This window comes from Lemur catta, chromosome 14, assembly GCF_020740605.2.
Source record: "Lemur catta isolate mLemCat1 chromosome 14, mLemCat1.pri, whole genome shotgun sequence".
NCBI lineage: Eukaryota > Metazoa > Chordata > Mammalia > Primates > Lemuridae > Lemur > Lemur catta.
In genome coordinates this window covers 31,623,082-31,636,844 of record NC_059141.1, presented here as the reverse complement: position 1 = coordinate 31,636,844, position 13,763 = coordinate 31,623,082, and the positions used below count along the sequence as shown (strand labels likewise).

Below are 13,763 nucleotides of genomic sequence, written 5' to 3'. Positions count from 1 at the left end.
TAATCCTTCATGTAACCACCCTATGAGGTAGGAGCTATTTTTACTCTCATATAGGTGAGGAAACTGAGGCACAGAGAGGTGAAGTAAACTTGCCCAAAGTCCCAATGCTAGTAGTCAAATTCTTAGGTATGAGCTGCCATGATTGTGGACCTGTGGGAGGATCTGTTGTTTTAACAAAGACAAATCCAACCTACCATTCTGAAGTCCTCTTCGAACTTGAAAGCCCCACCTCCCGTGGCACAGAGGGTGGTGTGAAGGCTGGAGAAGTTCTTCTCACTCCCCATCTGAATGAACCTGTGCATGGCACAGCTGGGAAAGCGGATGAAGTGCAGGTTCCCTTTGCGCCCACACATGGTCAGGTTTTTCAGTTCCAGGTGGACGTCTCGGATCCCGGTTTTCCCATATGCAGTATTAGAAGTCAAATACTTCCGGATGCTCTTCAGGTTCTCCACTTCCTCTTGTTCCTCTTCGGCTGTAATATCCTTGGGCTCAAAGTAGACCAACTTAACCAGTGTTCCACCAATATCCATGCCGAACCACGGGAATGCTGGAGGACAGAAAGAGTGCCGCTGAATTCTATACATGCAAGGAAATGATCAGTGTTTTGACTATTAAATAAGGAAATGCAGTGCCATCATTTGTACATGTGCATTTAACATTCAATTTACTTGAACTCAACTATATATGGCTAAAAGAAGGCACAGGAAGAAAGAATTTCACAATTTAAAGGGTGCCCATGACTCTGCCCACACTCCACTCAATGAGTCTGCCTCAGAATGGAGTGAGATGACAAAAGCAATTCTGCAGTTCCCGAAGCCAATCTCAATTCCATGTACTTCTTGGGGTTCAAGTATGTGCTGTTCAAGCTGAGTGCTATCCTAATATTTAAAGATATATATATATGTATATGTATATTGCATACATCATGGCTCCCAAGTGCTAACCATTTTATCAGAATCTTAGTTAAAGAAACTGATCTGTTCCAATCCCAGAGGAAAAACTGACTATGCGGTGTACTAAGAGACAATGTGTTGGTCTCTAACTCATCAGGCACCTTCCTAGCGTGCTTTTCAATGATTCAGTTTTTGCCTTATGAGCTGGCTTTATAAGACGTGACTCTACTGTTTTAAGCTACACAATACACACAAAGGAGAAAGGGTGAGAAAGGGGACCATGAGAGATGATGAGCAGACATGATGACCTATGGTGGCAGAATTCTAAAAACAACTCATGTTACATCTGATTTCTTCTGCATCAAGCAGAGACACTCTCTCCATCCCAAATGGCCTGCCCAGAACTTCTCAACTCAGCTGCATGTTAAAATCACCTGGGAAGCTTTTAACATTCCATTTCTGGTCTCTTCTCCCACACATTCTGATTTAATTCAGGTATGGAACCCAGGTATGAACATTTTTTTAAAAGTTTGCAGTGGTTCCAACCTGCAGGCTTGGGAACTACTAAGCCAGAGGAACCGTGGCCACTGACAGGCAGGCCTGAGGATATCCGCAGCTCCTGCCCAGGTCTGATATACCTAGGCATGCCTCTAGGTGTTCATCTGCTTAATCTGCTTGAGATGTTTATCTACGACAAAATGAATCTCCATCCTGGTAATGTTTATTGTTGTTAAGAGAACAGGCTGAGCTAACTGAACAGGCTGACTGTTCAGAGGTAGCCTGGAAAATTAATGCTGTGCTGCCAAACACTCTGCAGTGAATTAGAGAAAACGCAAATCGGAAGCCAAATGTTAGAGTCTTCATTTTCATTTTCCTCGGGAGAATCCACTCACTAAACTTGAAACTGTAATATTAAAACTGAGTTTAAAGACTCAGGAAGAAAAAAATGACTTCTTTCAAAAAGTTTCTTTCCATTTTTTTGTTTTTGTTTTTTTTGGAGATAGGGTCTTTCACTGTCACCCAGGCTGGAATGCAGTGGCACAATCACAGCTCACTGCAACCTCGAACACCTGGACTCAAGCAATCCTCCTGCCTCAGCCTCCTGAGTAGCTGGGACCACAGACATGCACAGTCATACCTGGCAAATTTTTATTTTTTGTAGAGACGGGGTCTCAGTATGTTGCCCAGGCCAGTCTCGAACTCCTGGCCTCAAGCAATCCTCCCACCTTGGTGAGCCACCATGCCTGGCCTCCAAATGTTTCTGTTATTTCAGCCCTAAAGAACATCCATATAAGTGCTTATCAAATTGTGCATATTACATCGCCAGAAACATAAGTGGGCCCCACAGGTCTTTTTTCTAGGCACCCCTACTACTAAGCTTTTAATTCAGGAGCGTTGAGGGAGGGGTGCCTACCAGGAAACCACTCCTGTAAACAAAATCTTTTCTCCTGTGCCTATTATTTATGAACCAAGCCAGCTGCTCCACACTTGGGTAAGCAGTAAATCTAACATAGAAAAATAAAATGCCAAGCCCCCAGAAGATTAAGAGCAACAAATTTCACTGTCAAAAATCAAATTAATAAATGTCCTATTACCTTTGAAAAGTTTACAAAGCAAATCTTACACAACCCAGTGTAGGTTGGGAAACTTGTCCTAGCAGGAAATAACAGAAAACTGGAAACAATTCATCCCTACTAGTCAATTCAGCTCAGAGATGAAGTTTGCTGGTCCCGTCTCTAAAACTCACTGTCAGCATGGCCTACAGTGTAGGAGCAGTACGGTGTACGAGGCAAAGTCCCAAATTAAGATTCAGAACAACTGCTTCCCTGGAGCAGCAGCCAGTAACTAGCTCACAATAACTCCCTCCACCTCTTTGAATTTTAATTTCTTATCTATGAAAGAAATGAGTTGCATTAAAATGGTCTCAAATCTTCTCCCTGCTATCAACTTTCCATGAACTCTTTAAGAAATACAAAAGAAAAATCAAAAGTGCCCCCAATCATAACTGCTGACCAGAGACTTTTTGAGTGCAATTTTAAACTCCATTAAAACACGCTATGGCACGTTAACAAGTGCCTGGGCTATGCGACCACTTTTGTAGTTGTAACCCATTCTTATCAGAGTAGGGAAAAGATACCTCCTAATGGACAGGATGGGGGAAAAAGTATTCTGGGATAACCATTTGAAAGATTTTGGCAACATCTATTAAATTTAAAAGTACACATGCAATTTTAACCCAGCTAATCTCTCTCTTGGGCCCTAAAAAAATAGCACAAGTTTTCAAGGGTGGATATAAGAATGTTCATTGCAGCACCCTTTACAGTGGCCAAATTAAAACAGAAACAAAAAACAAAACAAACCGGAAACAAATCACATGCCCTTTAACAGGGAAACTCTTCAATAAAATGTATGACTTCTAAGCTGTGGAATATCATGCAGCCATTAAAAACAATGAGTGAAATCTATTCCGGCTGATTGGAAAGATTTCCCCAGTCTTCTGTTAATGAGAAAAGCAAGAGATACCTAGAGGTGTAGATAATTTTTTTTACCCTATTTGGTTTGAACCAAAAAAAAAGGAAGAGGAGGAACGGAGGAAAGGAGGAAGGAAGGAAGGGAAATGGGATGAAGGGATGATCCCTGAATGTTTATGATCATACAAGCCTGCAGAGAGGTACAGAAGACCCCCAGGTTGTTATATGACAGGGGTGGCAGGATGAACATGTTGTATAAATGGAAGCTAGAGATTCTGGGGAGAGGACGGACAAAATTCTATGTTTAGAGCTTTCAGTACATGCAGAAATAAAAAAAAAATAAGAATTCAGCAATAATGGAAAACAGGAGATACCTCACTCAGCACAGCATGTTATCTGTATAAATCCCAGAAAATAATCTAGTTCTGTACCAGAAATTCAGGATTCAGCCAGCCACTGCTATTCCCAGAACTCTGAGAGGAAGAGCCCCCCATAACCTTTTATGTGCTTGGATACTGGTAAATAGAGTCAACTGAAAAGAGGTCTCACTTTTAAAAATGATGCAGAAAACACCTAAACATTTTATGTTATTTAGAACTCTGGTTTCTTCTTCCTGCTTTACCTCCTGCTCATTTTGGAGGCATTTCAAAGCTTTTGTTGGCAACTCAACAAAACAGTGGAAAAAGTGTAGAGTTTTGAAAATTCAGTGAAATGTTATATCAGCAGTTTGGGTTAAGGTAAAAGAGACAAGGTTTAGAACTACTGTATCAGTTGAAGTGGCAATAAAAATTACTTTTCTTTACCTATCTTCCTTTCTTACCTTCATGAAAAATTTAGTGTTCTTCTAGTCACATTTTGATGCTTTTCCAGGACACTGTGTTATTTTAAATATACAGTTTTATTCACCTTCCTAATATCCAGATCTGCCTAAACCTAAGCTTCCCATACACAAGCTGTGGATCTAGATAGAAGAGAAGCGGAAGGAAGAACATCCCAGTGCAGCTATCATCCATGACTCATGTTTTCTTTAATTCAGGATATCTAGATTTGATCAATTCAGCTGAACTACTGATAAGAGCCTGTTATGTTTGTTAAGAAAAGTGATGTTCTAGATACAGAATGTTTGCATTTACCCTTCACTCCTTCTTAAACCACATCATTTAAAAAAATTTCTAGAGTATTCATCAATAATGTTCAGCAGAAGACCAGGCTCAATCTTCATAAGAAGACATCTGCAAACAAATAAACTGACTCACTTATTGAAAATGGTTTTCACCATGATGAGATGTGTATAAACTACAAGCTGAATACTACAAGTATTCATGAAACAAAGTGCTACAGATAAAATGGTTGACTGTAGGTCCATCTTTGTTCAACATATTTTAAAGAATAAAGGGAACTATTTCCTAGAGAAATTCTTATACAAGTGCATGAGGAGCCATATTCAAAGATATTCACTGCAGTAGTTTGTAATAATAAAAACTGGTAACAATTTAGATGTCCATCAATATATATTTTAAAAAATGACATATTTATATAATGGAACACTATATAGTCATGAGAATCAATTATATTTATATGTCTCAAAAGGCATCTCAGAGCCAGGTGTGGTCATCCTAGCTACTTGGGAGGCTGAGGCAGGAGGATCCCTTGAGGCCAGGAGTTCAAGGCTGTAGTGTACTTACTGCATTTGCGACTGTGAATAGCCACTGCACTCCACCCTGGGCAACATAGCTAAAACCTGTCTCTAAAAAAAAAAAAAAAGAAAGAAAGAAAAGAAAAAGAAAAAACATATCTCAAAAAAACTACTTTAATGGTGAACAAAAGTGATATCGTTACTTCCAGGCCAGAGCATTTAATTACAGGCATGAGATGCTCTAGAGCTTTCCCTCCACCACAGTGATGGGAAGCATTCCAGACAGAGGCTGATCTGTCAGCCTAGGTCATGGAGTGAGGATAGAGCCAGTCCTCAATGGACATATAGCATGAGCACAAAATAAACCTTTGCTCTTTCAAACCGCTAATATTTGGACAATGTCTGTTACTGCAACAGAACGTGGTCCGTTCTGACTGATAAAGTGGAGTGCTGCTTTAATAACAACAAAAATATGTGGCAGTGGCTTAGAAGCCAGACAGGAGTGAGGAAATGGATTTTGGAGAGTGGCAAAGCATTTGGTAAAACAATCACGTATGATAACTTGGAAGGCGGATAATATACCTGAAGGATTAGCAGATCAGCAAAAGTTTGGAAGTCAAATGTTAGTAACGTGTGTTGTTGGTTACTATTGGCTTACAAGTGGCTGCATTTTAAAAGCTATAACAAAAAAAGAGAGATGAGCTCAGAAAATAATCGACTGCTTTACAAACAAAAAGAAAAAGGAATAGAGTCCATTAAGTTGGACCTTGCATGGTTGGAAAAAGCAGCTGTTGCTCTTTTCCAACAGATGAAAGATAAAACTGAGAAAGCCTTTCAGTGAAAAAAAGTCAAATAGTACTTAGCACTTGTCTTTTAGCATTTTCATTCTCAGATGAAGAGAATGGCTCTTACATCCATGGTTAACACTCAGAAAGAGTTAAGATGCCTCCGAGTAGAGATAGAGTTGAGGTTGTGGCTTCTCAGTTAATTTTTTCAATTGGAATAGCTCAGTGGAAAAGAAACTAAAGGTGTGGCTCTCCCAATAAAGCCAGACTAGTGCCAAGTATCATTCATTAAGTCAATAAAGGCACAAAAGCAAAAACACAAAGGTATACAGCAAACATAACAAATATGCTAGAAAGAACTGAGGGCTTGACTACTGGCATATGGAAACAAATTGGAATCAAACAGATAAGAAATCTATTTCCTTTTGAAAAGAATCATACTGCCAAAGAAATCAAGAGCCCGAACTCAAATGGCTGGAGAAACTGTCCAAGACCTAAAAGAACTCTTGAGCCCTCAACCCTCTAAAGTCAGGAAGCAGCTGAGGAAGCTGCTCAGTCTCTAAAAAGGGCATATTCTTCAGTGCTCACGTTAGATGTGATCAGAGGCTATTGGAAAAGAGATACTTTCCAAGCGGAGGAGCCAAGGGGCTAAGAGAAATGGACTGGGGAGGTCCTTCCAGGGAGAAGAATCAGGACCCCAAAGGAATATTCTCCACCTACAAGGCAGAGGGACTTCAGAATTGCTCCAGAATTTGAGAATAACAGAGGACCAGTGACTGCTGGGTATCTCCCGTCTCCCTCCTTTCTGTATGGGAGTTTTCCGATCTTTGTTTCACTGTTAATGTGTTAATATACAATGTAGAGGAGGGGTGATGAGCAGATAATTTGTCTTTTTTAGTTCAGAAGTCTCTAGATCAAGAGGAATCACATCCAGAGTTGATGTAGAAATGACGATATCATCCCCTAATTTAGAGCCTAATTTAGGCATTGTCCAGGTACTGTGCGGGGTGGAACTTTGGAGTAATCTTCTTTGGGGAAGGGATGAAAGTATTTCAGCTGCAAGAGGGAGAGTGGGCCAAATATCTGATATTGAGAAGAGCAAATTGTGATAGTCACTAGTGCTGCTGGCCAAGTATTTCTGGTCTCTTCTTTCTAGGCCCATGGGTTCAGACTGTAACTCCTGGCCATTTTATAACTGAGATGGGCAATGTTCCTAATCCGGCCAGTGAGTTGTGAATTGAAATGGTGAATGTCACTTCCAGGCAAGATTACTTCTGTTTCGTGTGAGACTCTTCAAGACACTTTTTCTGTTGCCATAACGAGCAAAATTTAAGATAATGATTGCCCTTATCATCTGGGTCTCAGAGTGAAGATGAGTTAGAATGGAGCTCCCAGCCACGGTTCCACGAATTTATGCTGTGAGAATTAAACCTTTGTTGCTTTAATCCATTGAGGATTATATGTTATTAAATAAAATGGTATAACCTTGCCTATCCTGACTAATATAACCTCCATCAAGATCTTTGGCTGTTTTTCTCCCCTGGAAACTTTCCTCTCTAGCAGAACTAGATATAAGAACTGTCATTATCACTGATAAACATGTGGTTGCTGAGTGTTAATAAAAAGGAATATAGGTCCTTTTACATTTATTTGTCTAACAATTTCTCCAAATACAAACCAAGACTGTCAATCTGGTAGTAGTTAAAACTGTGAAATGAATCTGCATTCCAAATATCGTGGCAAAAATATTTAGAAATGTTATTGGTAGTTAATGGCTTTAAAACAAAGTCTGTTTCTTAAAGACCTTTTCAGAATCCTAGAATAGTCTCTGAGGGGCATTTATGTTTCCTGCCATAAATTTCAAAGGTACACAGTAAACTCCAAATAGCATAAATGAGCAAAGACAAGGGGGAAAAAACCCAGAAAACATTTCCTATCAAAGAAATAATTTTAAAAAGCTAAGGGAGGCTGCCATGAGAAAATCAACCTCCTCTTGATTTCATAGTGTATAGAACTAAATGTAAAATCTGAGTTTCCCTTTAACCATCTGCAGAGTTTTAAGAGGTATTCTTGGTGAGGCTCAGTGTTCTTGGTGAGTGTTCTGGTGAGCCAAGTTTCTCTAATGCCAATGTCCTCCTGAATGCAAATTAGGCACCCAAGTGCTCAGGATTAGCTCCTTTGGGCGTGGGTCTGACTCTGCGACCAGCTGCTGCAACAGACAGAAACAATTCTCTCAAGGTTACACCAAGTTGGAATTTGTTGTAGTAACTGTGAAAAGGGAGCAGCAATACTAAAATTTCTTTTCCCACTATTTGTGAAGATTTATTAAGCAAACTAATAGGTGGAAAAGATGTTTAAAGATTGTGTAATGAACAGAAAAAAAAACGCTTGTGAAGCACAAAGGTATTTTTACACTAAATGAATGCTAACTACATTCGAGTTGCTTAAGGCCGCAGTCCCTAACCCCCAGGCCCCAGTTCTATACTGGGCTGTGGCCTGTTAGGAACAGGGAGGCACAGCAGGAGATGAGAGGGTTGGCGAGCAAGCGATCACCCCTATCACTGCATAAGCTCCGCCTCCTGTCAGATCAGCAGTGGCATTAGATTCTCATAGGAGCACAAACCCTACTGTAAACTGCGCATGAGAGGGATCTAGGTTGAACTCCTTATGAGCATCTAAGGCCTGATGATCTGAGGTGGAGCTGAGGCGGTGATGCTAGCACTGGGGAGCAGCTGTAAATACAGATTATCATTAGCAGAGAAGTTTGACTGCACAATCAAGGTAATGCTCTTGAATCATCCTGAAACCACCCCCCACCCTCAGTGGAAAAATTGTCTTCCATGAAACTGGTGCCTGGTGCCAAAAAAGGTTGGGGACCACTGGCCTAAGGACCTCTACAAGTTAAAAGAACAAAAACCAAAAATACCTAGTTAACTCAAATCCAAGTCTCTGAGGGCTAGCCTTCCCTTCACTATGTATAAATTTGGTTGTTAGTATAATGTATTTCTTTGCTAATATATCCATAGAAACATTTAGTGTTAAAAGGTAGGAACTTTAGGTCGAGTCCAACATCCTGTTTACAGATAAGAGAACTGAGGCTTAGAAAGATCAAGGAATTGGCCAAGGTCAGTCACAGTAGGTATCAGAACTGATTTTCAGGTTCATGAGCCAATAAATTCCCTCTTTTGGTAGGCCAGGCTGAGTTGTCTGTCACTTGCAAACCAGAATATCCTAACAGATAGAATTTGTGTGAGCAGGTTTCTTACTTGAGACAGTTACTAATCTTTAAATGGAGGTAGACTACCCTGTCACTAAATTTCTGTGATTCTCATATTCCATCATCCCACATACACACTTACAAAGGCCTTCAAAATACTTTTACTTTTAACAGCATAAAACATAAGAGGTGAAAACCTAGGTATTATTTAAGGTCCTTGAAGAAAGTGTTAAATGTAAAATTTAATAAAAGGGTTTCTGCAACACAACACTGTAGATAAACCCATAATTATTGCACACAGAGCAATCTGTTAAACATTAAATACTCTATGCAAAGAAAATTGAGTCATGGTTTCTTTCAAATTAATGTATACCAGATTTCCTTCCTTGAAATGTTAGTCACATGGTGATTCCCAGTGTTGGCAAGGGTACAAGCACTCACTACTGATGGGAATGTAAACCGGTGCAATCTTTCCATGGAGTTATTTGGAAATATATATTAAAAAGCTCCAGATTGCTAAACTCTTTAATACGTTGGTTCTGTTTTACCCTAAGAAAATAATTATGCATGCCTCCAAAAATTTATCCAAAAAACTATTGAAATTTTCTTTATGATAATGAGAAAAACTGTCCAACAATAGAGGGCTAATTAAATAAATCATTATCCATTAATACAAAAGAATAATACACTATCATTAAAATCATTTTGTAGGACAGCATTTAATGATGTGTAAAGAATGTTCATTATATATTGTTAGGTAAAAAGGGCAGTGATTAAATGGTACATTTCATATGAATAGAATTTTGCCTAAAAATTAAGTGGCTATTTGGACATAGAAAACAAGACTAGAAACTTCAGGCCCAAATGTTAAGAGCTGTTATCTCTAGATTATGAATTGGGCTGAGTTTTTTCTTTTGGCCTTTCTGACACTTTTCCATTTTTCACTATTAATGCATTTAAACTTCATAATCAGAATTATTTTAAAATTCCCAGTTAAAAACTTCTTGTAATGAAGCAAAAGGAAAAGAAATTGTTTTAGGCTAGGCGAGATGGCTCACACCTGTAATCCCAGCACTTTGGGAGGCTGAGGTGGGAGGATCACTTGAAACCAGGAGTTCGAGACCAGCGTGAGCACAAGTGAGACCTTGTCTCTACAAAAAATAGAAAAATCAACCAGGCATGGTGGCACATGCCTGTAGTCCCACCTGTTTGGGGGGCTGAAGTGGGAGGATAGCTTGAGCCCAGGAGTCTGAGGTTGTCATGAGCTATGATGCTGCCACTGCACTCTAGCAGGGAGCAACAGAGCAAGTCTCAAAAAAACGAAATTGTTTAACTTTGCTTCAGTGAGCAGATAGCAGAGCTGTGGTCCTGCCCAAGGAAAATAGTATGCCTTAATTCCCACACTCAACAGTTCTTTTTCTTCTTATGCAACACCATATCCACCCTTATCTACTCATATCAAACCTGCTATCAAAATCCATTTTGCTATCAAGAATTGCAGGGATAAGCCTGACACCAAAAGCAAAGTTGTTCAGCCAGTTAGACAATTAACACCAAAAAGTTCCTACAGGTGGGAATTCAGGGTGGGAAAAGGCCTGATTCACCCACCTACACTATTGTCAGGGCAAAAACTGTATCTTAAACTTGGCAATTCAAAACACACTTAAGGGAGCATAGGTACAGCTGTGGGAAAGGATCACTGTGGGAAAGGCTACACATCTCTGTGTGACAATAATCCTTCTTCCACTGGCACAGCTCCAGATTCTGATCAGCTTTCTCCCTCTTGCCCAGACAAGGGTAGGAACAAAAGGGCTGATCATATTCTAACATGAGAGGGGGGAAAGGAACAGTGAGGATTTCTTTCAGCACTTCTGAGGCCAGTAGAAGTATTGGTACATCAGCCACATAGAGTAGTCAAGTCTGGATTTCATCACCTCTGCCACTTATCTGTTAGGCACAATAGGCACAGTGCCCAAGACCTGAGATATTTTAGGCACTCGTGAAAATAATTTCTTTTAAAATCAGAAGAAACATATGAACTTTTAGGCCGAAGAAAATATAACTTACTTATTAATACATTTGTCTCCACACCAGCACAGTCACAAAATACGATTTTTATTTATTTTATGGAGGAGGGGGCCCACGAAGTCACAAGTGCCTGGGGCACACAAAAGTTAGCCTCTATACATTTTGCTCCGCACCCAACCTCAGGTTAGAACTGACATGATACCATACCAGAATCTACTTTGCATTTGCAGTGTGAACCAGGTCTCCATAATTTGTATGCAATCACATTTCCTTAAAGCAACTTTAATTTTTGTATTTAGTGCAACTAATTTTTAAAGTAGAAGTTTTGCTCATATTTATTTTTAAAAACCACTGGCCATCTTCAACTGCATAGTTTCTCAAATTTGCCTAATCATAAGAACCACCTAAAAGACTTGTTAAAAATAAGATTCCTAGGCCATCACCTAGAGATTCTGATTCAGTGGGACTGGAGTGGTGCCCCAGAAAATGTTTTCAACAAGGGGCCCCTGTAATTCTCAATAGTAAAGTTCAGATCTACTATTTTAGTTGAATCAAAATGAATGCTGTAAATAGCTGGACCACATTTTAAAAGTTAGAATTTGGAGTTTGAATGAGCTACTTTTGCTTCAAACTATGAGGGTAGAACTCTAAGGCGGACAGTTGAGGGCACAACCCGGCAGGCATTGCCATTCCCAGAACACATCTAATTGCTCCTTAATGAAATCATTAATGGGCAATTTATAACAGGAGTGCCGTGGGTCACTCTCAAATTTTAAATACAGCTTTTGAAGTTCTAGATATCATCCATCCATGGTTAAACCGCATGGCTGCAGTTTAGAAACCTTCTATCATGGGCTCCTCTCTCCCAGTGACTGCCGTTTTAAAGGCAAGCATGCATTGCTCCATAAAGAAGTTAGCTCTGGCCAACAGTACTCATGTATGTAGGTCACGCAGTCAGACATTCTTTGATTTGCAACCCACATGGTTGACCTTGACACAGACAACCATATGAAATCAGAACAACAAACAAAAATACCACAATAAAGCTATGTTACTTTTTTTTTTTCCAGGTTAAGATTGTGGGGGTGGGGCAGAAGGTCTTGCAGGGTCAAAGAACACCATGTTTTCTGGTAGCACCAGTAAATATATTCTTAGCTTGGATCTGGGCCAGGAGGAAGCAGGGGCAAGATGGAGCTGGAGGTGAAAAAACCCAAGAACGTCAAACCAATGAGGTTAAAAAAACTTTTTTCCTTGTCTTTCTCAAGTTCCTGAGCAGCTCAGTGAGTGCAGTTTCTTTCCTAAAGTCCTGGAGCCTTTCCATGCCACCCTTATGAGAGAAATCTGAGAGAAAGAGGAGTGTCACTCTGGTGACCCATTGAGCTCATCTTCTCCCCATCACTCCTGCAGTCAAGTCCTGCATTTCTGTTCCAGGTCATAAGGAGGGAAATGGGAGGCAGATGAAATTTGTTTTCCATTCCACAGTAGTGTTCTCCGGCTGTCTGGAGGAGGTGGGAGGAAAACACACAGATAGCTATGGTCATCATCCCTATTTCTCACCAAGATGCTGCCAGTTCTATCCAATCTAGAGGCAATGGAAAATTAGTATCAACCTTCCACGTGGTCCTCAGCTTTAATTACACCACCTTCTTCATCATAAATACAGTCCCTGGCCTAAAAAGAAGACTCCATAGTTTTTACCACACATATGTGTGTCAAGGGACATGACCTGTGTGACTATCTCCAATGTGATCATTTCAGTAACCAGAGCTGATTATAGCATCCACCCAGGAATGGTTCCTCCAGCTTCCTAATGCCCTGCACTAAGTCTCAAGATGGTAATCTCATTACCTGCTTAAACAAATCCCAGTTTAAACCACCAAGAGGTTTAGTTTTCTGTCTACAAGCCACCAGAGCATGATTGCATACTCTAGGGATAATATTGATAATTTAATACCAGGGAGTGGTTAATTAAAGAGGCTTCAGGGAGAACAGCATTGCTAGGTGGCACCACCAGGCAGAAAAACAGGTCTACCAGAAATGGGCTTTGTTCATTTATTTTAGCCTTGACTATGAAGGTCTGGCAAATCTTTGAAGTCGAGCTGGGTGGGGATGGAGGAAAGATGTACCAACTGCTCACGTGGCAATGCAAGCTGAAATAAAGACGAGGGCACAAGCACCTGCCTTAAATAATCTGAGACAAACTACAGTCGGCCCTTGGTATCCATGGTTTCACATACATGGATTCAACCAACCACCGATCAAAAATATTTGGAAAAAAAATTCCACAAAGTTTCAAAAAGCAAAACTTGAATTTGCCACATACTAGTACTATGTTGAATCCATGTGAATGAAATGATATGTAGTCATTGTACTAGGTATTATATAAGTAATTTAGAGATAATTTAAAGTATGCAGGAGGATGTGCACAGGTTATATGCAAATACTATACCATTTTATATAAGGAACTTGAGCATCCAAGGATTTTGGTATCTGTCTGGGTCTTGGTGGGAACCAAGACCCAGACAGATACCAAGGGACATGCTTATTCATTCACTGATTGAACAGATATTTCTTTTGTTCCTAGACAGCGTGAGGCAGTGTGCTAAACAGAGGCAGATGCGGCAATGAACCTGCCCCCTTAGCATTTACATCTAATCCACAAAGATTGATCGTTAATCAAGGAAAACAGTCTGGAAAGGAGTGAAAACTCTGCTATGAGTGAAATCCACATTG

General features: G+C 40.0%; 1 protein-coding gene across 2 annotated transcripts in view; it reads right to left on the bottom strand.

Annotated features, from left to right (window-relative positions):
* The window catches only part of PANK1 (pantothenate kinase 1), a 58,929-nt gene that overhangs the window by 25,954 nt on the left and 19,212 nt on the right, over positions 1-13,763 (bottom strand). For both annotated transcript variants that reach the window (XM_045568082.1, XM_045568083.1), the window contains exon 2: positions 195-547. In XM_045568082.1, the coding sequence (XP_045424038.1) occupies positions 195-547 (353 nt within the window). The remainder of the gene's footprint in view (positions 1-194; positions 548-13,763) is intronic.